At 42.9% G+C, this 27,457-nt stretch overlaps 1 protein-coding gene across 1 annotated transcript in view; it reads left to right on the top strand.

The window, feature by feature from the left end:
* The first annotated feature begins 245 nt into the window (after positions 1-245).
* ZNF318 (zinc finger protein 318) overlaps positions 246-27,457 on the top strand; it is a 31,993-nt gene continuing 4,781 nt past the window's right edge. The window contains exons 1-9 of the mRNA XM_054021599.1: positions 246-678; positions 7,378-7,529; positions 14,840-15,467; positions 17,570-18,982; positions 21,274-21,373; positions 22,543-22,829; positions 25,219-25,422; positions 25,894-25,993; positions 27,129-27,247. Of these exons, the coding sequence (XP_053877574.1) occupies positions 358-678; positions 7,378-7,529; positions 14,840-15,467; positions 17,570-18,982; positions 21,274-21,373; positions 22,543-22,829; positions 25,219-25,422; positions 25,894-25,993; positions 27,129-27,247 (3,324 nt within the window). The 5' untranslated portion in view covers positions 246-357. The remainder of the gene's footprint in view (positions 679-7,377; positions 7,530-14,839; positions 15,468-17,569; positions 18,983-21,273; positions 21,374-22,542; positions 22,830-25,218; positions 25,423-25,893; positions 25,994-27,128; positions 27,248-27,457) is intronic.

The following is a 27,457-nucleotide window of genomic DNA, read 5'->3' on the forward strand; positions in this document are numbered from 1 at the left end:
CACGAGGGGCTGCAGCTCCCGCGCGCAGGCCTGCAGGGGGCGCTACAGGGCAGGATGCCGTCAGTGCCGGGGGAGGCGGGGGAAAGAGGCGCAGTCCCTGGCAGGAGGCGGGCGCTACAAGCTGGGGTCACTCCCGGAGCAGGGAGACACTCCCGCGGCTCCTGCCTGCGTTAGGTCACGTGACCGGGGCTCTACCGGCGCCATTTTGTTCGGGTGTCTCAGCGCGCCCCCTCTCCCCGCGTGACGGCGGCGGTGTCGGGAACGCGCACGCAAGGGGCCCAGGCGGGCAGAGGAGGAGGACAGCGCCGGGAAACTGAACTGCGAGGCCTCCCGCCCGGCCCCTGCACCGCCGCCGCCATGTACCGCTCCAGCAGTGGCCGCTCCGGCCCGCCGCCCTCGTCCCACCGCTCCAAGGAGAGCAGCTCGTCGGGGTCCCGCAGCTCCCGCTCGGGTACCTCGGGGTCCGGGCCGGGCCCAGGCCGCGGCCGCCCCCCCTCCTCAGCTTCGCCGCCTCCCCCGTCCCGCCGCCACCGCTCCCCGTCCGGCCACCGCGCAGCCTCTCGCCGCTCCCCGTCCCCGCGCCGCAGCAAGAGGCTGCCCTCCCCGCCGGGGGGGCCGGGGCCCGGGAGGAGCCGGGGCCGGCGCGGGGGCGAGCATGGAGACAGCAGCAGTAGCCGGGTAATTACCCCCCAGGACACCCTCGGCCAGGCCCCGGGTAATTACCCGCTCCGCCCCCTCCCCAGGCTGGGCGATTGCCTTGCGGATCGGACAGTCTGTGCTGTCCTAGCGCTGCCTGCCTAACGCTGTGTACTTGTCCCCGCTCCCTGGCCATCACACCACTGTACCCTTCACTCCTACTGGCGTAAGGACACCCCGTCATGTATGTTTCTTACCTATCCCACCATGTAGGGACAGCCGCAGCCAGGAAACTACTCCTGAATGCCCCTTGCCCCTCATCTGATTTCTCCCAAATAACCCCGTTTGATTTCCCCTGTAATACTGATTCTTCCATGAAATAATCCGTTCAGAATCTGATACCTCTTTCCACAGAACAGTAGTTTTCCTGACTGATAGAGTGTAAGAAAATGTACTGTGGAGATCAATCCTGTGTTTTTAGAGAAGTGGACAGGATAGTCTAGTCAGTGAGTTGGGACACTGGAGTGGCTCTTGTTTCAGATTCTGCCACTGACCCATAGTGTGACCATTGGTAAATCATGTAATTTCCTTGAGCCTCAGGTTCTCCATCTGTATGCAGAGTAAGGGTAATCATTCTTACCTACTTTTGAGATCTATAAATGAAAAGCACTTAATGTTATTTACTAGGGGTCTTTCATTTCTAATGTCTAATGATTTCTGCTTTCATCATTTATCCCCATCCCAAATAATGCCCCTTTGATTTTCTCCCTTTTATTCCTCTTCAGAGTTAGAGCAGGCCAGAAACCTTAGCCATTTCAGCTAAGAATCAAAGATCAAACTATCCTTTAGCTAAGCAAAGGCTCCTATGGGTAAAATAGAATATTTAGCTAATGGGATTAGTGTGACCATTTAACAGAATCTTGTGCTTAAAGATAATTTATATGTGCAGAATGCAGAGACCTTTCTAAATCAAATGTCTAATAAACATTAAGTTTAAATTCTTCCTGTTGATATAGAGAGCCAGTTACAGGTTCATCAGATTCATTCTCTGACAGTTTAATATGTTTTTAAAACTTCTCATCTCAGCCTAAGCAAAATATTCAGATTTGTGCATGTAAAACCCTGTTTTTAAAATTCTATTTCAGATGTGAATATCTTTACTGTTTGGTACTGTGACTCTATAAGGAGTATTCTATATAGTAAATACTAATTATCTGTGAATATTCTTTGCAGTAAGAAAGAAGTTTTGTCTTGAACTGTCTAAGAGCTTCTTAACATGGAGAATTACTCTAGAATAGCTATTCCTGATTAACTCCATGTGTGGATGCCCTTATTCGGGAATAAGAGTGCTTTTTTCCATATTAACTTTATCCACTGGATTTGACAGCACTCCAGTAGATTAAGATAATTTGGAAAAAAGCACTCTTATTCCAAAATAAGAGCATCCACACATGGAGTTAATCAGGAATACTTAATCCATTTTAAATACCTTACTCCAGATTTTCTTGTGTAGACAAGCACTTAGTTAATAATATACTTGCCAAAGAGATTCCCAAATGATTGTAGCCTAGCACCAGCTCTGCTAGTGAAGTTAATAATTGCTTTTGTTATTCTGAGTGCTCTAAAATCCACATGCTTACTCAATTTGTCTTTACACTTGCTATGTGTCATGGGGGTGCTGGGTCATGTTAATGCTCCAATTTGGGAGTCATTTGAGCAAGGGGTTCATGAAGTATAGCCTTCTCCCCCCAACTGATCTCAGTTACTCAGCATTTTGCTCAGCTTGTGCATAGCACTCACTACCCCTTTGGAGAAACAATTCTGAAAAAAGGTATTGACCTTAGATTTTTTGGATCTAGAGATTGGCAAACTGCAAAACCAAAGGAACTGAAATGTGCATTTGCAGCTAGACTGGGGCTGTACTGGAGTAAGAGGGTTTCTAGGCAAGCTATTGCCACAGTAACTGAGTGGCTCAAGACGATATGCTGTGGTCACTGACCCAGAGCTACACCTGTGCACCAAGTTTGAGCCCTATCTTTGATAGTTTTAATATGATTGTGCACATTCCTTGCTCTCTGCCTGCTTTCTGCAGGGGCTCATTTTGGAAGTTTTGCCTGAGACCAAAACTTCTGGTTTAAGAGTGATATTTTTTCAAAGTGCTCTAAAATTTACATGCATACTCTCTCTTAAATTTAGGAGTGTTCTAAAGAAAACTAGCATTGATCAAACAGAGAAAAGATGAAAGACAGGATAATGTGATCATGGTTCCTGGATAATGTGATCATGGTTCCTGAACAATGGAACTTTGTGTCAAGTATCAGGAGGTAGCCGTGTTAGTCTGTATCTACAAAAACAACAAGGAGTCTGGTGGCACCTTAAAGACTAACAGATTTATTTGGGCATAAGCTTTCGTGAGTAAAAACCTCACTTCTTCGGAACTTTGAGTGTGATCACAGGAAAGCAAGTCACTGGGTCATTTGGTCAAGGCGTTTTCCTAGCACAGAGCCCCCCCTAACATGAGCTGTTCATAAAGTTTTCAGATCCTTATAACTTGTTGGTGCAGACCAAGGAAATAAGGGGGGATTATAGCATTGAGGGGGAATGTGGGGAGGTTGTCGGAGCAGTGTGGGAATGGGGAGAATGAGAAAGGGTGTTAGGATGGAGATGTGAGGATGGGCGAAAGGGGCTTGTGGCTGCAATGAGGAGAGTCTGGGTTATGGGGAGGGGAATAAATGGCGAAGGGAGAGGGGGTTGGGAGGCTGAGAGGGAGCATTGGGATGAGTGGCAAGTGGAATTGGGGGATTAGGATGGTGGAGCAGTTTGAGCCATTCTTCCTGTCTCCTCCTCCTCCCCCCCCAATGTGTAAGCCAAGATCAGGGGGCCCTTCCCCTTTGGGGGGTAAACCCCTCTTCCTGCCCTCATGTGAGCTGGGATCTGGGGGCCTTCCCGGGGGGTGGGGGTGGATCTGAGCCCCTCTTCCCTCTGTGAGCCTAAAGGCTGAGGAAGACAGGGAGGCAATGAGAACACCTGCTGAGTTGAATGAAGCAGGCCACAAATCTGAGTTATTGTTTCAGGCTGTATTCATCTCCATTGATTGTACTTATTCAAATGAATATGCCGCTTTACACTTCTCTAAGGCTATGTGTACGCTAGCACTTTTTTGGTAAAACTTTTGTTGGTTGGGGTGTGAAAAAACACACTCCTGACTGACATAAGTTTCATCGACAAAAGCACCGGTGTGGACAGTGCTATTTTGTCGGGAGATGCTCTCCCACCAACATAGCTTCTGCCACTTGGGGGGTGGTTTGATTATGCTGACAGGATTGCTCTCTCCCATCAGTATAGAGCAGCCACGCAGGAGACCTTGCACCAGCGCAGCTGTGCTGCTGTAAGGTCTGTAGAGTAGACCTAGCCTAAGATTCCCATGCTGCAGATGGCTTTGTAGAGCTCCTTCCCCATACATTTGGACCAGATATGGGAAACTGCATCTCCAGTTTCCTGCCCCTTTCTGTGTCCAGCATTCCTGACAGCCCACCATATCCCTACAAGCTCTTCAAGCTTACCAAGGGCATGGAGTGAAAAGGATGAGGTGGAATGAGAAGGCTTTATGTGATATAGTTGGCGGGGGGGAGATGAGCCTCAAAGCATTGAGGGATATGAGAGCAATCGGAGCAATGGCTGTAATGGAGAGACTGTTGGAGGAGTTGGAGCAATCTGGGGATCTCTTACGCAGTTGAATGGAATATAGGAAGTTGCAGCAGTGAGAGAATAGGGGGTGTTGGAACAGTATATTGAAAAATGGGATGGAAAGCAGGAGTTCTGAGCTGTGCAATAGGGAATGTTAGGGGACTTCTGTTTCCCCCCAAGCCCCCTACATCCATGCCCCCCATGTTTGTCCTAACTGACTCCATGCTTGTCCCTGCACTCTTCTTGCATCCTCTTCACAGCTCCTCAAACTGCAGGTCCCATGCTGACCCTTTCCTTTCTGTGGGAAGGAAGGCTGAGGAGGGAGGACCAAGCTATTGTGAACAGGCAGAGAGTGGGGAGACCAACACAAGATGAAGGGGCAGTGAAAGAACTAACGTGCAGCCAGTGCATTCTGTGGCTGGAGGAATCATTGCTAAGGAGCCTGGGGAAATGGAGAGGGGAGAGATCAGCTGTAGAACATGGGGGTGCTGAGAAACTATTATTTTTAAAACCCAAGGCAATTAAATGCCCAGAAATGTAAACACAAGAGTTAAGGTTGCCCAGTAATGCCTCATGCCCTTCCAGAATGAGGAAAGTGGCTAAACTGAAAACCAGAAAATGAGTTAAGGTAATGCAAACTTAAACCTCTGGAAACCAGGAAATACAAAGTTAAGGTACACCTATCCCCATTATGCAACTTTACCTCTGCCCTCTTTGAGCAATGTCCCTGCATGGCAGTAACATATACTCGCCTCTACCCGTCAGATGCTACAGAACACTTTGGGACCAGAGCACATGAGTACTGCAGGACAAAGTCCAACACCTCTTTGTTAAGGCAAAACTCGGGTTTAGGCCAGGTATAGCAAACAGGAGCTAACTTCACGAGGCCTAAACTGAGACACTAAGTCTATTCCATACAACCGCCCCCCTTATCCCCTGCTTGCTAAATGTTGTCCCCCATCACCCTTGCCCTGAGGATTCCTCAGACATTGCCTTCACTTACCCCTCGTTAAGCCCTGGAGACCACTATCGTCTATGCTACCAGACCATTGAGAATCCCCATGGGAAGAAGATGCCCTTGTACATGTTTACTGACACCCTACAAAATTCATTGCTGAAGTCAGGCATGTTTCATCCTTCAAAGTATACAGCCACCTCTCATAGTATCACAGTAACAGCTCTGCTACGCTGCTCCAACAAATCCCTCCATCATTCAGTACAACTACACAATGTAGTGAAGGCAGTTAGAGTGCATGCATATAAATGCTGGAATTCAAATCTGTGCTACATAACAGAAACAGTGGCATATGTTCTTAGAACTTCCTCATATCTGCTTATTATGGCATCTCCCTTACTGAACCATTCCCAGTGGGTGTTGCCAACTCTCAGGGTCAGAGTTAAGGTAGTGTTGTCCGGGTGGCGTATACCTTAACATTTTTATGTCCTGATTTTCTGATGTTTAAGTTTAGTCATCACTCTCCATCTTCTGGAATGCCTCACTGGGCAGCCTTAACTCTGTGTTAATGAAGTTCTTGGGTATTTAGTATTCTAGGGGGAAGTCTACAAAGATAACTCACTCAGACCTTGCCTACTTAGATACACTGAGTTTGTTTTTTTTTTTTTTTTTTTAACTCTAGCACAACTGTCCTAGTGGTAACAAAGTGGGGAATGCTAATGTACATGAGGCAGTTGTGGCCATTGGCACTTTTAACACTGGGGTTTATACCTGCTCTAAGTAGGGTTAGACAATAAGGAAGGTGTTGAAAATGCCAGTAGATAAAGAAGCTTTGATTTCACTAAGGTTCACATTGGTACTGCTCTGATAGAGCTGCACTAGCAACATATGGAAATTTCTGCTGAGAAACCCTAGTGCAGGTGCTGCTCAGCCATGGGGATAGGAAGGTGATTGTGCCCTTCAACAGCAATCCTTCAGCCATTCAATTTGTTGATGGGCTTTGAAAGATCTTCCTGCTCACTCTTCAGATAGAATAGTGATTGCAATCCAGGGCTTTGTTTGGAACATGGTCTTCAAGGCTCCACCAAAATAATAGGTGGCTTGTTGAGGAGTTGGAAATGGTATTGTTTCTTACAAAACGATACAGACCAGGTACGGTTTTTGTGTCGGATTTCAGCCCTGGGCAGTAGAGCTTGGGCTTCAGTTTGAGCCGTGGACAGTGGGGCTTGGGCTTCAGCATGTATCTTAGCTTTGCGGGGCCCCTGCTTGCCTCCCACTAATGCCGGCCCAGCACTTGTGACTCCCTAAACCCATCCTTTGACCCCCCCCCCCCCCGGAGGTTCCCACCCCTAGGTTGAGAAACACTGATATAGTATATAGAGCAGTATAAACAGGTCATTGTCTGTATGAAATTTTAAGTTTGTACTGACTTCACTAGTGCTTTTTATGTAGTCTGCTGTAAAGCTAGGCAAATATCTAGATGAGTTGATGTACCTCCAGGGGAATGCGAACCCCTGGTTGAGAACTACTGATGTAGAGCATTCATTTACTACGAGTCAAGTAGCAGAGCCCCTTTTGGAACGCTTTCCAGTTTTGGTAATGGGCTATGTCACTGTCATTGACCCAGGCTCTCGTTATGCCAAGAGGACCTGCCCAGTAAGTATATCGGCTATAGATGCACAAAAATTCCTTGGCACTGCAGGGTACACAATCCATGCAGTTGGCTGTCCCCAACAATGAGGGGAGCACAACAGCAACTTTGGGATTTCCTGAACAACTTTTTTCCTCTTTTTCCTCTCTTTTGTTCTACCTCCAGAAGTGCAGTTCTTCAAAGGTATTTTCAAGTTTAAAAGTTCCTGTGGAGCTAGTGTAAATACAGAGTGATTGTTAGTTGCATGTAGGGTGAGAAGGAACTACACTCAGTCACTTTCTTTTAAGTTGCAAAGCAATTTTATATAAATGGAGAAGAGGTATGATTAATTTATTTCTTACGATCCCCGCCCCCAAGTCTAATATGATGAGGTGGACAGACTTAGATGCCTGTCTTGTGGTTAAGGGGACAGTCCTGTGCTGGGCTTTCATTCTCTCTTCAATTGCAGAGACGTTCTCCAAGCCTCCGTTCCGAGTCATCACTGGAGCAGAGTTTGCGGATCACTGTTGGTAATGACCGGTATTGCATTGACACACCAGAGCGAAGGAGGCTGCCTGATCGACTGGGCTCACCAGTTGATAACCTCAGTGACATGGACAGGTATGATTCTCTGCACACTGGGATCCAATAGAGTGAGACAGTGGCTTGGCTCTAGTTTAAACCAAGACTTCTAAGGCTTAGCTCCCCAGGTTCTTTAAGCAATTTTTGTTGAATGCTCTACTTGCTTGAGCCATAGAAAGGCCCAGATAACAGCACTAGAGTAAAGTGGGTGTTCTAGCTGGGGAAAAGCTGTTGCAGTGACAGGAAGCTGTATGGCGTGGGCATCAAGATGTAAAAGCAGCCTTTAGGAATTGGGCAAGAAGCCATGCTTTGTTGCTAGGACATTAAGGAGAGTGTCTCTCACAGGACAAAAATTCAATGAAGTGCTAGGATTCCAAAAGTCCCACTGATGGGACTTGGAGACAAGTACACTTAGTTAAGAGGTTTCCTGGGTGTGACATGCTCCTCACAGTAGTATCTGTAGATAGACATCTATAGTTTAAAAGTGTCTATTGCGGAAAAGCAGGTGAAACTGAGCAGAGGAAATAAAGAACTAATACTCAAAGCTTGAGTCCTCTTTTCCCCACTGAAATTGTTATCCGCTTTGACATAGGAACACAGTAGTCAGAGATGGAAAACATTTTATATAGAGTCTGTGTCCCTCGTGATCATCATCACTGCAGCCAGTTGTGTATTCAGGTGAGGGGTTAAGCAGCAGGTGCAGAGGAGGCACTGAAACATACTGTTTTCATGCAAATACCCAAACGGTAGTAGTCCAAAGGAGGGGAACAGAGCAGAATCCTTTCATTATGTTTCCTGTCTTTAGAAGCATATCAGCTATTTAAGGTTATTAAGGTCCAGCAGCTGCAGTAAATCAAATTAGGGTTTAGTTGGTAATACTATCACTTTTAAGCCTTCTGCTCAATTTTCTTTTAATCAGTGTTTCATCTATAAATCCCCTTTTCAGGGTACTAGTTTTCCAGCCAAAACTGGTGCACATACACAGGGGATAGCAGCATGTACTAGAGGCGGAGGGAAATGATACAAAAGAGAATTGTGAGCATAGCCACAACTTTAAGGCTTGTCTTTATTTGTCTGTTGGGGATTCCCCACTGCTTCCTTTTCTCCAATAGATGTATATATATCATGTTTTGTGGTCATGCTGTAGGGTTAGAAGTGGCCTAGTTTATTTTAATGTAAAAGTGAAAATGCCCTGCTGGGAGGGACATTACCTCCCTCAGACAAATTAACAGCTTTCACTTTGACTCCCTGATAAAGCTTTGTTATTCATTTGAAATGGTAAAAGAAGTAGTGAGGAACATGGGGCTAAAAAAGTATGAAAAGCAGCAGCTAAACCAGACTCAGAATGCTTTCCCATATCTATCCACGGTTGGCGTACATGCACCTCATGTACTCCAGTTCAAATTCTTTTAGTCAGCAGTCTCTGCTGCATCTGTGCCCTGAGTGTCCTCATGACTCCCACATCCCAGCTGAGGGCATAAAGGGCACAGTGACCCCAGCTGTGTCTTAGATATCCTCCCCCCAGCTACGAGTCAGAGTCAGAACTTGTAATGTCCAAATTTCTTGGTTACTGTGTGGTCTATGCATTGTATTGTAAATAGTTTGGTACTTAGCAGTTAGTTACTTGAATTAGCTTTAGAGTTTTTGATCGATTTCTTCCTCCAAAAGGAGAAAGTAAAGTCAGCAAAGGATACCATTATCCAAGACCTATTCATTAAGTGGGGTCATCCATACACCTCTTTGCCACAAACAAGAACAAGAAGTGCCACAAGATCTGCTCCAGAGATGGGCAGAGTCAGATTCTGATGCATTCCTGATCCACTGGCCCTCGGGCGTAATTAATGTTTACCCTGATATTTCATTGATTCCAAGAACTCTCAGAGAAACTCAGGCAGGACTCGCATGTTCATCATGATAGCATCAGCATGGCTGAGGCAGCTCTGGCTCTCAGACATGATGAATATCTCCATTCAACCTCCAGTCCAGTTGAGCCTGATGTGATATCCCAAAGATGAGGATAGATTCTTCATCCAGATCCACCTTCCTGGCACCTCACAGCCTGAATGCTGGGTGGTTAACATCAGTGGAAAGGACCTGTATCTCTTAAGGACAAAACATCCTTATCCATAGTAGAAAGGACTCTGACACTTACTTACACAGCCAAGTGGAAAAGATTACACTGTACGCTCAGCAGCATCAGTTGACTCCGTTTAGCACCTGCCATACTGGAATACCTTCTGTGCTTAAAGAACTCTTGAGTTCTCTGAGGGGCTGGGCCATCTCGCAGCCATCTGAGCTTTCCACCATCCAATTCAGGGATATTCCGTATTTTTACATCCTACAATAGCAAGGTTCCTGAAAGACCTTATGGAAGTATATCTTCTAGTCTGAAAGCTTTCCCCTTGTTGGGATCTCAACATTGTATTGATAGGTTTAAAGGGTCCACCTTTTGAGCATTCTGCCTACATGTTCCATGTTCCATTTATCCATCAAAACAGCCTTTTTGATAGTAGTAACATGTACCAGAAGTGTAGAGGAAATACAAGCTTTTATGGCAGAACCAAAATACATGTTTTTTTCATAAAGACAGTAATTTTGAGACCTCACCCAAAATTCTTGCCAAAGGTACTCTGTAAATTCCATGTACAGAGTACATGGACAGAGTACAAAACAGACAGATGTATTATGTTTTCTGTCTGTTTTCTTTTCAAAGCCACATTCCAGCAAAGGGAAGGCTAAACTTTACACCCTAGATGTTTGTAGGGCACTTTCCTATTGGAACAGGAATCAGAGCTGTGAAACTAACCTGAAGAGGAGCAGGTGGGAAGAGGGGGACGAAGAGAATCCGGGGCAATTGGACCTCACTCCCTGGGGTGAGAAGCCCCGGGTGTCTTCCCCCCTGTTCCTGGCGGGGAATGGGGAGGCTTCCCCTGGGGAGGCAAGGGACGGGGGCAACATGCCAGGAGCCTGTGGGGCAGCTGAGCTCCCGGCAGGGAGCTGCTAGTGGAGCTGGTCGAGAATCACAGGTCTAGGTCACTGCTAGTGAGTCAGCAACAGTGGAATATTATATGGATAAACACTCAAACATAGAAATGGCCATACTGGGTCGGACCAGTGGTCCACCTAGCCCAATATCCTGTCTTCTGACAGTGGTTGGTGCCAGATGCTTCAGAGGGAATTAACAGAACAGGATAGTTATTGAATGATCCACCCCCTGTTGTCCAGTCCAGCTTCTGGTGTCCAGAAGCATGGGATTGTATCCCTGACCATCTTGGCTAATAGCCATAGATGAACCTATCTAATTCTTTTTTGAAACCAGTTATACTTTTGGCCTTCACAACATCCCCTGGTAACGAGTTCCACAGGTTGACTGTGCATTGTGTAAAGAAGTACTTCCTTATGTTTGTTTTAAAGGTGTTGCTTATTAATTTAATTGCATGACCCTTGTTTTTTGTGGTAATGTGAAGGGATAAATAACACTTATTTACTTTTGTCACACCATTCATGATTTTATAGAAGCTCTTCCATACCCGTAGTCATTGTTGCCCTTCTCTGGACTTTTTCCACTTCTAATATATCTTTTTTGAGATGGGATGACCAGAATTCCATACAGTACTCATAGTATGAGCATACCATAGATTTATATTGTGGCATTAAGATATTTTCTGTCTTATTATCTATCCCTTTCCTAATGGTTCCTAACATTGTTAGCTTTTTTGACTACCATTGGACATTGAGCAGATATTCTTGGAGAACTGTCCACAATGACTCCAAGATCTCTTTCACGAATGGTAACATCTAATTTAGACTCCATCACTTTGTTTGTATGGCTGAGATTGTTTTCCAGCATTCATTACTTCGCATTTATCAACATTAAATTTCATCTGCAATTTTGGTTGCTGAGTCACCCATTTTTTTGAGATCCCTTTGTAACTTTTCACATTCAGCTTTGAATTTAACTATCTTGAGTAATTTTGTATCACTGGCAAACTTTTCCATTTAATTGTGAACCCCTTTTTCCAGATCACTTATGAATATGTTGAACAGCACAGGTCCCTGGGGGGGCCTTGCTATTTACCTATCTCCACTGTGAAAATTGACCATTTATTTCTGCCCTTTGTTTCCTGTCTTTAAGCCAGTTACCAGTCCATGAGAAGACCTTTCCTTTTATCCCATGACTGCTTGCTTTGCTTAAGAACATTTGGTGAGGGACTGTGTCAAAGGCAAAGAAACTGTTACTTACCTTACAGTATCTGTGGCTATTTGAGATGCATTGTCCACAAATATTCCATGAGACATCCTCCTCCTTGCTACTGGGGAATCCTTTAATCCCTGGATTCTCTATTGGTGAAGGAACAGAGATGTGGTTGGGGTTGCCTCACCCTTTATGCCCTCACGGGGGGAGGCTTGCGGACACTCAGGGCACAGGTGCAGTCCCTATGGAAACTGCTGGCCAAGTGTGTGGGGTGCAGGCACACCCACAATGGAATGTATATGGACAGCATATTTTGAAGAACCACAGTTACTGTAGGTTAAGCAATCGTTTCATATGTCCCAAGCCCCTGTATTCAGGTGTGTTATATCCTTTGCTCTCCAGTTTGACTGTCTATTAAATCCATGTTTCTTTGCTGTCCAGAATGTATTTTTGGTGCCTTTTCTGATTATACTCATGACACAATTTCAACTCCTTCCCCTCTGAGATATCATTAAATGTTTCCCTTAAGTTGCCTTCTGTAATCAGAGTTCAAAAGGATTGTTGATTGCCACTTGTCTAGTGAGAGTGACATAGTTAATTGCAGAAAAAAATCAGCTGAAGGCATTTGGTAATGTGCATCAGTTACTCCCCATGACTTTTTCATGCATTTTTTCTGGGTGTAGTCAGATCTCAGGAATAGGAGGGGGTGGTACTGAAAAGGTGTTTCCTGAAAGTGAAGAATAAGTTAGTCAGCTGTGCCCTGTAGTGGTGAAAGTACCAGCTTTTATATGTGTGCAAGTTATTTTCAGTTACTGTGGTATAAATATTTTGGTACTTATTTGTGTATGTTGTCAGAAGCCAAAGCTAGAAACATCTGATCATGTAGTCAACTTGGGTGCGTTTTACTTTAGGATACAGTAGAAACTTGTTAATTCCTACTTCCACCTTAATTCTGATCCAAAGACAGCGCTAATGAACTTTTTCGGTATATATCCATCACTAAATTTGTATGTCTGACTATGTAAAGCATTCAATCAGTGACATATGAAGTGTGTTGAGAATTGTCTTGTGGCTCAGAGTTGAATTACTGCATGAGGAAGATGAATTTTCACATATCAGTATTGTTAAAGGAATAGAATACTTATGCAGACTACCTTATCTCGTCATTTCCAGTCATTTTAATGCTTAGGATTTTTAATGGTAATGATCTGTTTGATATCTTTAGAGATGGGAATATATTTACTGTAATTCTGATTCTTTGAAGATGTCTTTTGGCAAGTATCACACGCATTCACCCATCCCCTCTCAGATTTCTGGAGTTTTTTGAATAGGAGATGATATGCTTGGGGTTTCATCCTCTAGACAATCCTATATCCATTGTCCATCCCTTATGTGGCATATTGATTACTTGAGGGAGATTTTTCCCTATTCTTTTTGTTTCATTAGAGGCTTACAGGGCACTTTTGTTTCCTGCTGTTGAAAGGAACTAGCTAGAATGTTTGGGTACCTGAGGTTGAATCATGCTCAGTATGGCAGACCCCTCAAGCTACTCTACTTGTGCTTCAGAGGCTCAAAAGTATTGAGAGACAGGGGAATTTCCCATGACTCCAGTGCATGTCATGTATGAGAATCCTGCAAGATGAATTCTTCAGAGAAGCAAAATTACAGGGCAAGTAAATTCCCAAATAAGTTAGTTGCCTTTTAATATTTTTATTTAAAAACTACCCAATACATGAGACTTTTAGAGCTACCTTTCCTGAAAGTTTGAACTGTTAAGTCTTTTATAGGAGAGGGATCCAAAGCAGTTAGACACCAGCCCTAAATTTTTCTAAGGGGTCACATGTCCGACTTGCATAAAACAAGTACTCTAGAACTTAGGCTAACAGCAGTATTTGTTTTCACGCTCAAAAGGGATTTAAATAACACTTAATTGAAACCTGAACACAACCTTAATGCCACTGAAGAAATAGTTTGCTAGTGACCCCTCCATATTATAGAAGACTGTTCTTACATGCAGCTCTTGGGAGGAAGTTCTGGATTCCCCAGACCCTTGTTCCAGTTTCATTTTGCTTCCAGCGTTCTTGCCGAAATATCATAATTTCACTGTGTCAAATACTGATCTATAAAGTAAGCTGTAATTAGCAGTGTTTTACAAGAAGTCCAGTACAGGCATCAGTTTTATGTACTGTGAAAATGCGCCATCTTCCCAGTAAGAAGAAAATGGGGAAATCAGGGGAAAGCTTAACAGGTACTTACTAGGTGGAAGAGATAGAGATACACCCAGCAGTTGCCAGTTGCAAAATGGCCACTTCAGGACTGCTCTGTTAAAGGCTGATCCCAGAAAGGCATACTGGGGGAAAAACATTCTTAGAGAGGGCATCCCTGCACTGGGGAGTGTTAGTAGGGAGCAGTCACCAAAGAAGGTGCTGATTTGGTGTTGTACTAACCATCAGCATATCATACATAATATATACTCTTTTCATCTAAACTGAGGCTAGAACAAAGGAGTGATTTTCTTACATGTACAGACTTCACTGCTTTGGTGTCCTCTTGAAGTTTGAAGAGGTTCCAAAGCATCTTTTCTGGTACACTAGAAATGTGTTCACTGATAACCCAGGCACAAAAACTGGCTAGAATTCATGGCCCAGATCCTCAGCTAGTGTAAATCTGCATAGCTGATTTTAAATCAGTTGAAGATCTGGCCATGTGTGCAATGCAAAGATAAATTATCCTGAATAATTCCTATGTAACACAACCAGAGTACCTAGTAGAGCAGGGGGAGGAGTCTTTTGTGGCCTGAAACTTAGTAGTAATGCAATTTATAAATCACGTATGTAGCCTTTTTCCTTCACAAAACTGAAGTATGCTATTGATCAGTTCCCTATATTAAATCCTGGCTGTCCTCCTGCAGTTTGTGTTTGTGTTTGGACTTCTGTATTTGAGAGTGATCCCATAGGATGGGGTGAAGTACCATATGTATTTAATACTGATGGTCCTCTTCCCTGCTTCTGAGGTGCTGCTTTTCACTTATGCCATGAGTTCAACGCTGCCATTTGAAAACAATATGAAGTCTTGCTACTGTAGAGTAAGAGACTGAAAAACTTTTCCTCTGACTCACTGACGTAGATTTAACTCCATGTGCCTCTCTTACCAGGGATGACATGGCTGATGGTCCGATATTTACCAGAGGCCTCCCATGCCCTCGAGGCCTTGAACGATATCCCTCTCATGAAGATCCGTCTTCCAGTCCCTACATAATGAGGCATGATGAGGACTACCGCAACAGGGATGTATTCCTCCACCGGTCAGACTACAGTCCACACTATGGTCATCGTGAAGAACTGCCAAGGGGACCTGACAGGGATAGTGATAAACTCAGGAAATCCTCCTACCCACCAAGACCAGAGGAGAGAGGGCGAGAAGCGAAGCGCCCTCGGTACGACAAGGATGAGAAGATGCATGGCATGAGTGGGGATCATCATGGTTTCACATTAGGAACACGGAATTATCGCAGACGGAGCCGTGGTCGAAGCCAAAGCCCATCATATCTGGGTGAAGAGTTCCGGGAGCTTGACCGTGCCAGGAGGAAAAGAGAAGAGGAAGAACGGAGCAGAAACTTGAACCATGATCTGTCTGGCAGTGGATACGTGATCCCTGGCTTGACTAACACTCTGCAGTCTTCTGAGACTCGGTACTTATACAGACCTGATGAAGCGCCATCTATGCCCAAAAAATCTATCCTGAAGAAACGAGTGGAGGTGGAAATGGAGTCCCCAATGCAGGTTTGACCCTCAACTATTTCTCTACTTCTCAGAACAGTCACTTTGCACTCCACTGCATTAATTTGATCTTCAGTCCTCCTGCCTTTTCCTTTCTCTGATAGAATAATTATCCTTAATTCAGTCTGTCCTATTGGTGCGTCTCTTGCAGGTTGCCCTCCCTGTCCTGGAGTTTGATCCAGTACAGTTAATTACAGAAGCCGCAGTTGCTCTCTGGGGCAATTCGGGGGGAGGGATAGCTCAGTGGTTTGAGCATTGGCCTGCTAAACCCAGGGTTGTAAATCCAATCCTTGAGGGGGCCATTTAAGGATCTGGGGCAAAAATCTGTCTGGGGATTGGTCCTACTTTGAGCAGGGGGTTGGACTAGATGACCTCCTGAGGTCCCTTCCAACCCTGACATTCTATGATTCTGTACCTTAGGACCACTTGTGGCCACTTCCCCTAGTTTATTATGTCTCAGGGCATCAGATCTCTGTGTCCTCCTTTTAAACATCTTCATTTACGTGCAGGGTGGAACTCTACCAAGGATTGTCCAGAGAAGTGATAGCTGTGTGGGGAAATCTTGTGCTTTAGTGCCATCTAGTGGGGTCACTATCATAGCCTGCATAGGTCCAGAATTAAGATATACTCCCTCCCCTACCCCTTAAACACACACACATGAGCTGAAATTCTAAAGAAATTCCCCACAGTTAAATAAGTGTTAAGTCAGGAGATGCGAAAGGCCAAATAGCGGCAACATTAACTCAGCCAAGATGCACGTATTATATATTTGCTGGTACAGTATACATGTAATAACTTAAATATATTAAACCTGTATATTTAGAGAGGAAAAGGAGGAATAAAAGATATTAAACACATGTAACGTGACTAGGTCATGTGTCAGAACCTGAATCTTTGCATTGCCTGTTTGTGTGTGTGTTGAATTTTGCATTATGTTAAAGCTATGATAGCTGAGTGGATGGGTATACAATCAGGAATAAATGGTGCATCCGCATCTGGGTTGGAGGGTGTAACTTTGCAGATATTCAGCAGTTCATGGTAGTGCCACACGATAGTTAGGGCAGTTAAGAAGACTCTTGTACGGAAACAGAATTTAGGAAGGCAGAATGAAATGCCCTGGCTGCAATTTAGCCAGGGCACTGGGATCAGTGCCAAGTTTTACAGAAAGTGGTATAGTATCTTTAGTAATACAAGCAAGTCAGTATATTAGTTGAGTGGCACCTCCAGCTACAGTGCCCCTAGAACTCTTCACTAAATAATTTCCAATCTAACGTTTTGACATGGATTGTTAGATTAGATTAGAAATGGCTCAGTGAAGAGAGCCACCTACTGAGTATCAGTATTACTTTTTACAATATCTTGCATTTTTAATTGGTCTCCCATTCAAGTACTGATCAGGCTCAATCATGTTTGTTATGAGAAATAAGATTACATAGTTCAGTCACCAATTAAGGCTAGCAATAAAAGCTCATTGGTATGCATTTAGCATTATTGTGATAAAAGGGACGCTTGGCATTGCCTCAGGTTTCAGTACATCACTTCAACCAAAATCTCATATTGATCTGCTTTGGTTTTGTAGTGGTGGTGGTTGTAGTAGAGGATACTCTGAAAGTGAAGGGTCTCTGCTAGATATATTAGAGGAAGCCTTATTCAAGGGAGAATGAGTTACATGTATACCCTGTATATAAGTGATTGACAATAGTCCCAATCCACACAGTCTTACCTGTATTTGAGATTGCTCTATTTAGATACATGATTAAAACCTGTGGCTTAGCTCTCTATCTCATAGAAGTTCACAGAAGAAAACTTCAATTTGTGAGGCTGCTGAGAACTTGTAATAAAATGCTAAGTGATTGTGCATGTGTATTCTCTTAAGCACCCATGAAAACATCTTCATGACTTCCCAAGTAACTACATGATCTTTTTTATAATACTTACCTTCTTTTCCTTTGTTCCCTTTCCATGGTTTGTTGCTCTCATGTGTTGTCTTTTCTAAATTTTTGATTGTAAACTCTTCAGGTGAAGTGACCATGTCTTTTTATTTGTATTCTGAGATGCTTATCCCCCTTTTGGGGTGCTGTAATAAACATTCTTTTCTTTTTCAGCTTGAGGGCTTTCCAAGCAGCTCTCCATCCAGCAAAGATCTCCCTCTTCTTTCAAGTCATTCATCTTTGTCCCAGAGCAGCAGCAGCACTCCTTTTGCCTCTGAAGTGGAGAACTTTCTCAAACGGTTTAACACAGACTCTGTGGAGTCGGCAAACAAGGAGTTGAATGATGGTGTATATGAATGGAGTTCACTTCCTGGGCTTCCCAATGACAACTTTACATTTGAAAAGAAGTTCGGAAACTTCTTAAGTCACAAGGAGAAGTTGGACCCAAAATCAGAGCCTGCAGACCGTCATACTGACTTCCTGCTCCCTCATGAGAGGGCCAGTCAGGATGGCAGTGGCTTCTCCCGCATTCTGGGCATGATGGCTGATTCTGCCAGTGCTCAAGAAAAGAGAAGGCGCAGCTTTCCTGACATTGAGGATGAAGAAAAATTTCTTTATGGTGATGAGGATGAAGACTCAAAAACAGAATCTTCCTCTGTTCAAAAGCCCCCAGTGAGTTGTGGGAGTGAAGTTACAAACCAGAAAGTCAGTCTCCCTCCTTCTCCAGCTGTAAAACTAGATTCTCTGGAAGAGTCCAACACAGAATATGCAAAGATTCATGACTTGCTCAAAACCATTGGGCTTGACATTGGGGTGGCTGAAATTGGCAAACTGGCTGTTCGCACACAGGAACGCCTCCATGGCAAAAAGCTGGCATCTCATTCTCCTGATCGTCGCTCTTCAGATGCCCGCCGACTGGAATCCTGGGAGATGCGCCGCAGCCGGAGTGACACTCGTTCTCCAGAGTCAAGCCAGCAGCGCTCTGCATCACCTCCTGGCTCTTTCCAGCCATCCAAAGAGACATCCTCTCTCCAGAAATCAGAATACTCTCAAAGCAAAGCTGTGGGTCAGGAGATACCTGCTTGCCCACCAGAACAGTCTGTTCCTTCTGTGTCTCTAATCCCTTCTGCGCCGCCTGCTCCTGCCAGTTTGCCCCCTGCCTCTGTTTCCCAATACCAAATTCCAAACTATCCACAATTCACTGCAGCTCAGATGCCGCAAAACTATCCATCTCCCACAATAGCCCCTCACGGCTATGATGCATATGGGCACTATATGGCTTATGCAGCCTCTGGCTGGCCCATGTACCCCCCTCCCCAGCAGCGTAACCCTACACTGCCAGAGGCTCATGGGCTTCTCACAATGGCAATGCCAGCAAATCCCACACGCCCAAACCTCCGGGTGATTGAGACAGTTTCTATGGGCAAAGGTGCCCCGAATATCAAGAGAGGTGACTCTGTGCTCATGCACATCCCCATCACCACTACCACTTACTCCAAAATGCCCCTTCGACTTGCCACACGCCCACTCAAAAGTACCACGGAAAAGATCTCCGATGAAAAAAATCGGGCAGCTCAAAAGCAGAAGGTGAGTGTATTATTTGGAATTATAAATATTTGGCTAAACCACTCAAATTGAGAATCATAACTTGTATCTGTGTTTGTTTTTCAATCCCTTTTGACACAGCAAGGTTTCTTGGTTAGATTGCTAGTTGCTGCTGATGCTCTGATGAAATAATTGGCTTTTCATCTTCAGAGGCATGTTTTTCTGTGTGCTTGCCGTTTAACAATATTTACACTGAATTCACTTAAGCTGCAACAAGTCATATGCTCTTGGGCTGTTGCTGAGCAGTTCGGGAGGGAGATGCAAAGCTGATCATCTGCAGCTAGCTAAGAAATGGCTGAGGAATACATGAAGACCACTGTGTTATGCTTAAAACGTTAGAGGAGCTTGGAGTATTGACAGTAGTAGGTGAGTTTTTTATGTATCAGCAGGAAAAATAGTTGTTAGAGAAAAGACTATTTTCTGGTGAGATGGGGAACTGTTGAGCCTTTGAAGGTAAACAAGCTTTTCTGATTTTTTTTTTTTTTTTTTTTTAAATACAGTGTAGTGATAGCACAGTGCTGGATCCATTAGAAATTCTTAAATAGGTATTAAAGGACCAGATTAAACATCACATTTTTCAAAAAAAAAATTTGCTACATTTGTTTCAAGTATCTCCAAAGGTTCTAAGAAGTAGAGGAGATTATAGGAAAAAATATTGTTCTTTGCTTTTTAAATTTACTTAGTGCATTTGACAGCATTTTTTGAATAGTTAATTTCACTATATCTTTTGTATAGTCAGATTGCCTGTTTGTGTGGGCCTTTCACATAGGATCAAGGATTGAAAAATGTTTTAAAAATAGCCTTACAATCATATTTTCCTGTATTTGTGCTATAGACTTCTGCCAGCATAGCTATATAGTGTGAAGAGGTGTGATCCCTGGCTGACATAGCTGTACTGGCAGAAGCCCTTAGTGTTGATGCAGTTATAGTGGCAAAACTATGCTTTTACCAGCTTGTTGGGACAGGGTCTTAGTGTACTGGAATAAAGCACAGCTTTGGTGGTATGGCTGCATCTATGCTAGGAGTTCTTTGCCAGCATAAAGTACAGATATTCCTACCGATAAAGCACTCCTAGAATAAAAGTAGCATACCACTTTTGATTGTTGGGGGACCTGAAAATACTTCACTCTTAAAATTTGACTGGTTCTCAAACTGATGATATCCTTTCAGCACTTTGTGGTTACAACAAGGTTAAGACTTCTTAATGTTAACTTGTATCCCATTTTGTTTTTTGTATGGGAGGGACCAGTGATGAACTCTTGGAGAGTCTTTGGATGCTGCCAGATTCTCCTAGGTAACAAAACCTGGTGGGTCTGTTAAAAAACAAAGCTGGAGGGGATGAGGAGAAGTTGAAACAAAGCTTACAATTTCATTGTAAATGTTTTCCTTAGAACAGGAGGAACATTGTAAATAGGTTTCCATTTAGAAAACATTGAAAATAGGCACTGTGACTTCCCCAGTCCCCGTCTCTAGCTGTGTTATACAAGAAACTGACAACATCCAGGGACTCAACAGATGTGGGTTGTGCTTCAAAACACAGAGCATTACAAACTGTTTGGTAGCACTGAAACAAAAACTAAATTGTTAAAGCCAAGGAGGGTGTAAGTGGTGAAAGCTAGACGTAGGGCTAGACAGGCAGTTTTTCATTTGTTTTCATTGAAGTGTGCATGCTGTGAAGATATAGTGAAGGATTTTCAAAAGGGCTCTACCTTGGACTAACTCTGCACTCAGTGAAATCAGTAGGCCAACACCTGAGTGCTTTTGAAAATCCCAGTCATAATGTAAAAAAGAGTTTGTAAACTAATGGATTTGGTTTATTCTCTGCCAAAAGGCCATACTCTACAAATGAATGTCATTGGCTTGCAGTGGATTAACATGAGCCTTGTACTCTCTCCCATAACTTACTGATGATTGAATTATTTAAAAAGTTAAACTAGATTTTCTGAGAGTAACTGCATTTACCAGTGCAGTAGCAGCAACAAGAGTTAATGCATTTCAAGTCTAGATACAGTGGTGACTTCTTTTTCTTGGGTTTTCGTTGGATTGAAAAATTGACACAGATACAAAAAGTAACCTAAAAATGCTAAAAAAGGAGTGGATTTGTTAACTTTTTAATATAAATAACAAAAGATTATTTTGAGAACAGTGATTAGAATAAGTGACTGACATCCAATTAACTGCAAAGGGGTCCTAGTAATCACTTTTGCAGTATTGTTTTATCTGTGCTGGAAGGAGGTGGGAGTTTCATGCCCTTCTCTTCCCAATCTTTTTAGGTCATAGAAGAGAGAGAGAAACTGAAGAATGACAGAGAAGCAAGGCAGAAGAAGCTCTATTATCTGAAGACTGAATTAGATAGACTTCGTAAACAACAAGGTACATAATGCTTATTCTCTTCCTTCCCTTTTCTCCCAGGATGTGCTCCAAAGGCCCTTCGTACAAATCAGAATAAGTACAGATCAAAAATAATAGTCTAGAATATGAGATTTAATTTTTTCCCACCCCAGAATTTTTTTTAGAAAGCAGTGACTGTAACTGCATTACCATCATGCATGTAGGAAAATGAAGCAGCCATTCTGTAACTAGCAGTTGCTTACACTGCCTTTGGAATTGGAATCTCTTTGTACTGACCCAAAGTGTGTAGGCCAGGACTTGTGCCCAACTTTCTGAAATGTGCCATTGAGCAACTTGACAAATTAAGTTTACTTCACTTTGTACATTGCAGCATGTTAATGTAGCAGAAAAGGGGGCCTGTCAGTTTGCCTTTCACTCACTTGTTTTTAGTAAATCTAATCTGGAGAGAAAGGATAAATTCCTCTTTGGGGAGACAAGATAGTTGAGGTAATATCTTTTATTGGACCGGTTTCTGCTGGTGGAAGGTACAAGTGTTTTTGCTACACAGAGCTCTTCTTCAGGTCTGGGGAAGGAAATCCAAGTGTCTGAGCTAAATACAATTACAATCTATGTTAACCTGTATTTAGTGCAGACACTCTGATTTCCTTCCCCAGACCTGAAGAAAAGTTCTGTGTAGCTTGAAAGTTAGTACCTTCCACCAACAGACGTTGGTCCAGTAAAAGATATTACCTTGCTATCTTATCTCTCCCATATCCTGGAACCAACATGAATACAACAACAGTGCAAGCAATCTTTTAACAGAGTCAAACATATTTTTGAGTAATTTCAAACTTTTGTTTAACCAACAAAAGATTGAATTGTTCCTTCACCCCAGGAAAAAGAGTCCTTCAGGATAGAGTTTGAGAGCCATTTGTGGAGCAATGCAAGGAAAACCAAGGACTGCTTGTTTGGTCACACAGTAAGAGGGAAATTTAAGTTTCTCTCTTGGGGTGTGAGCTGTGTCCATTGTGCCTATTTCCCAAGAGCACAGCTTCATCCTTCTTTCCTTTCTGGTCAAAAACTCTTAACGTAGATATTTCCTAGGTATTTTATAAATTTAACAGTTAATTATCTGACTGGAATAATTGTACATGTTTTAACATGATTTTCCTCTTGCGCTTCCTACTCCTCTACCTCCTCGTTTGGCTCAGGGGAGATGCTGCGGAAGAAAAGGCGGGAGAAGGATGGGCACAAAGACCCTTTATTAGCAGAGGTGAACCGGCTACAAGAAAACATTATGAAGGAGATTTCTGAGCTGCACAAGGAGTCTGATGCAGCAGAGAAGAAGCAATCTGAGCTTGACAAGGTAGCCCAGATCCTGGGGATAAACATTTTTGAAAAACCCCGGAAACCATCCATGGAAACTAAAGAATCCGCCGAAAAAAACAGCAAGTCAGAGAATGCAAAAGGTCTGGAGAAAACGCCCTTCTCCAATAAGGTAAAATCTTAGACTTGGTGTTAAATGATTTCCTCTCTTTGAGAAGAGGGCTCTGGGGAGGCGTCTGTTCCCAGCCACTCCCTAGGACATCAGGGCAAGACTTACTAAGCTAACATTTGTATATGACATTATCGGTGCACACATACATACATGCCTGTTCACTTTCGGGGAATGCCATCACTCTTCATATGGGCTCTCTACATTTAAAGGGGTAACAGTAACCCCAGAATAGATTACTTACATTCCAGGGGACAGTCCTAAAACTTTTATGTAGGTCACATGTACAACAGCCTCTGAAGGGGGATGTATATGTTTGGGAGATGTATGAGCCAACTTTCTGAATGGGTAACATATATTTGGAGGGGAGATGGTATTCACCATAAATTTGGTTTGTTTTGTTTTTTGTTTTGTAGGTGTGACCATATTGTGTATTTTGCAAAGGGGTTGATGGGGGTGCGGCAGTTCAGACTATGGAGCATTCCACTCTTTATTACTTTGTCTTATGTTGTTTGTACTCTGTCTACTCATAGTCAACTGATTTCCTTTTAATGGTTGCCCATTTTAACTTGGAAAATTCTACACCCTCACCAGGAACATGGTATATTCTTAAAGGTACACGAAATACTGGGATTAATCTCTTAGATTCACCTAGGCGTTCCGATTGGTAACTTTTTAATAAAAAGAAAGAGGAAAAATTGGTTGTGGCCTTTTCTAATCTGACATGAAGATTCTGAACATTTTTCTTGGCCTTGGGCAGGGCTGAAAAAAACTCTCCATGGCATGAGTGTGTCTGTCTCTGTGGCAATACTTTACAATCCATCTGTCTGCTGAGACTGGATAGTCAGTGTGTGGTGGCACAAACCCTCTTCAAATATGGAAGGTGAAAACATAAAATGAGTGGTAAAGAAGTGAAGCACCAACTTTACAGTATTGCCTGTTAAACAATAAGGCTGTTCTCCTGCATTAGCTTTTTTCCTTTATGGTTTCTGTTGGTATTGAAGAGAGATCCTGTGATCTGCATGCTGCTCACTTTCTGCTAAAGCGAAGAAGCATAAAAGGAGGTGAGAAATGATGGCCATCTGTCATTGGGTCAATATGATCATTCCAAAGGGATGTGACTTATTGGGGTCTGTCCCTGCTATACACACAATGCCTTATAGGACCACAAATATGAGAGTGTATATAAAATGAACAGCATAAGCAATCCCACTTTTTAGATATCATGGATACACTTTCTTGCTCTTTTGACAGATCGTGTGTTGCCCTCTACATTCTCTCGGTGAGAGAATGCTATGTTCGCTCTGTTCCTGAGTAGTCAGTAGTTACGGAAGTAGCCACTGGGTGTGTAGATCTCTTCCGGCTCCATTATCAAAGAGAACTTCAAGTAGGGATCACTAATGAGAAGATATGGAGTGGTCATATAGTTCGATTTGTTTGGCACTGGGAACTGAATAACTTGGAGATGGTGCAACAGATCCATGCTTTGTGCCAGCTCAATTACTGTAAAATGTTAATTTTTGAGGCAGTTGCACAGATTAGAAATGATCATATGATGCTGTTTCACCCAAATTCTGTATTTACCAAATGGCAATATCTACAGGTCTTTGTCCAATGCTGACTCAATCTTATGTCCCTCTTGGGTATTGTTTGATTTTTTTCACTCTCAGATTTTCACCTGTACCTCAGGTTCCTGATTTAAGATACTCATTTTGTTTACTTTTAAAAATGGTGGGGTTCTTCTGCTGTAGGACTTAGGCCTTTACAGGTCAGTGTCCATCAGCATAGACTTCAAGTGCGTAAAAAGTGCTAGCGTCTGTTCCAGGCTGTATCTAAGCACAAGACACACGTTGTACCACATAAACTTGGGTAAAAAAGGCTTCTTTCTGGCTCCTTGGAAACCATGAGCCTGTTGGAAAATACAAGGCACTTGTTTAGCTTTGCAGGGTGTTATTCTTTGCCTGTTAAATAGTTTTGAGTTAACTGATTCAAGTTATTTTTACAATAACCACAGTATGGCAGTAGGGAGTTTTTTAGATACTCCTGGCAATGTTTAGCTGGTACTCTAACTGGCACCACTCGGGTACATACACTTACCCCATGAAGTGGGAGGATGCTTGCCCTGGGGGTATTTGCTCATTTGGTTCCTTGATTACATACCTACTATCTAGCCATTACATCTGGGAATCTTATTGGAAGCTCTTCATTGGCCACACAGCATCTGAGTCTGCAGAGCCAGCTCACTGAAACGGTGGACTTAGCCTGAGCCTTGACTAGCAGGTGATATATATTTTTTGTGTGTGTATGGTCTCTGCTGGAGGCAGGTTTTGAGTTCCAACACACCATGTGTCCTTCTGTGTCTTAAAGAAATATTTCCTTGTGTTCCATTTAGGAGTCAAAAACAACAAATGAAAAGTCCAGAGGTAAAAGTCCCAAGCCTGCAGAATCCTCTTCTCAGTCGTCCAAGCATCCTTTCCAGTTGGCCAATATTTATGAATATTATGACGCAGGGAACCACTGGTGCAAAGACTGCAATACCATCTGCGGGACCATGTTTGACTTTTTTACACATATGCACAATAAGAAACACAGACAGGTATGTGTCAAGCCTTCTTCATTAAGTAGATTTCATGTTATAAGGAATTACATGCTGAAGGATCAGTCACAAAATTACCCTTTGCAAGAGAGCCTGAAGTAATATTGAACTCAAGAGCAATTGCCTAATGTAATTTGCTTAATGTAAAGCTTCAGCAGTTTGTGTAACTTTTTAATTAGCGTAAATGGGGCTTTTGTATCTAGTTCAGTAGGGCACCAGTTTTTAAAATTTGCATTTCGAACACCACCTACTTGATCTAATTTATCTGTTACCTTTTCACAGGTTATTTTCTTTATAACAAATGACAAAGAGGGAAGGGAAAAGGGAATAGAACATAGTTCTTGTACATATTTGTATTCTGATTTTGGTTCTCACTGTATTAAAGTGATGTAAAAAGAAAAAACAAAAAAGGTGTATTTGACTTGTTAGTGTGATGAATGAGTTTGTATGCCTCTGTCACTATGCAAATAGACCCTGGATCCTTACAACAGACCTTGGGCTTCGAAGACTCAGAGTGAGACCAAACAAGACTTCGTAAAACGCATCGATAAGATAACGGTTCCCGCCAAAGGTAACATTACTTCCTTTTCTCCTACATATGATCTTGATCTGCCCTCCAGCAGGTTCCAGCTGCTCTGGGAGAGGAAGTCCAAAGGTTTTGATTGTGGTTTTAGATTGTGTGTAAAACCTTGCTATGTATGGGAGGAGTATGGTAACCATTCCAAGTTAGGTGGGAATGTTTCATTCCCTGATTATTCAAGTTTAGAAGAGCATGGAGTGAGATTGTAGGGAAATATAAGCTGTTTTTAACATTTGACTTTTGTGGTGGTTGCTTCTTCAAAGCGTTAGGTGGTTTGTTTCCTTCTCTCCAGATGTTCTGAGATGATCTGTTGCTGAAGCATTGGGAGTAAGAAAAAGGTTGCAAAATTTAGTGTTTTGGGTATTTTAGCTGCTCTGAAGCCTGTAACTTTCCTTTATATATTTGCTTTGGTCCTGGGAAGTGCTCCTGAGAGGCCTGTGATGTAAACTTGTTGGGTTCGAGTGACAGAGACCAGAGGAAAGGATTTATGGTGAATTGGGAAGGTATAATGTTTGGATAAAAAAATCCTACTGCACACAAGTGATGTACATAACAGTCCTGCTAGGAATTGATTTACTATCTTGTACATAATCTTCTCAATCTGGTGTTTTGAATAATGGCATTGGAGGAAGGCTCTGCTATATGTTAGGTTACAGTAGGTTGTTTCCTGTGGGCACAAAGATGTAATGAATTAAGCTTTATAGAGAAAGTTGCCTTTTTTCCCAGGCGTGCATTGTGGATTTTGAGTGCTTTCCTTTAGAAGGCTTTGCAGTTTTAGGTGGTGGTTAGTATTTGAATGGACTTCATGTTGGAGATGAGAAAGCAGATAAAAAGCACAAGTACTAGCAGCTTAATATTTTAAGAAATGGTAGTGGATGAGGGAAAGAATTGAAAATAATTCTCCCAGCCATGATGCTGAAGATAGGATGTATTAAATCTAAGGAGTATTCCTGGCAAGTTCCTATACTGGAAGTGTAAAGAATAGTTTGTCCAATTCCAAGAGCATGAATAGGAACGTTGCTGGAGATTCTACATCACTGGTACTTGTCATGGATTTTTTTCCGGCTTTTATTAAGGTTAGGCATTTTCTTCTGTTTTATGTCTCTATTTTCTTTTGCCTTTTCAGGCTCTGAGTTTCTGATTCCCATCACTGGATATTATTGCCAGCTCTGTCATGAATTTTTCGGAGATCAAATCTCAGGAGAGCAACATGTGAAAAGTCATCCCCACAATGAGAAATACAAGGTTGGTACCTGCTGTACCAGCAGTGAGCCATTCCTTGGTTAACCTCTGATTCTCTCTTTTCCTTCCCTTTGAAATAATACTTGCCTCATGGTTGAGTAGTGTGACCTTTTACTACTTAACAAATTAAACACACTAAGAACAAGAAATAGAATTTACCAGCTTATATAGAGGCTCGTTCATTTGTGTGGTACTGAAGTCAGGCTTTAATCC

This window comes from Malaclemys terrapin, chromosome 3 (assembly GCF_027887155.1).
Source record: "Malaclemys terrapin pileata isolate rMalTer1 chromosome 3, rMalTer1.hap1, whole genome shotgun sequence".
Lineage (NCBI taxonomy): Eukaryota > Metazoa > Chordata > Testudines > Emydidae > Malaclemys > Malaclemys terrapin.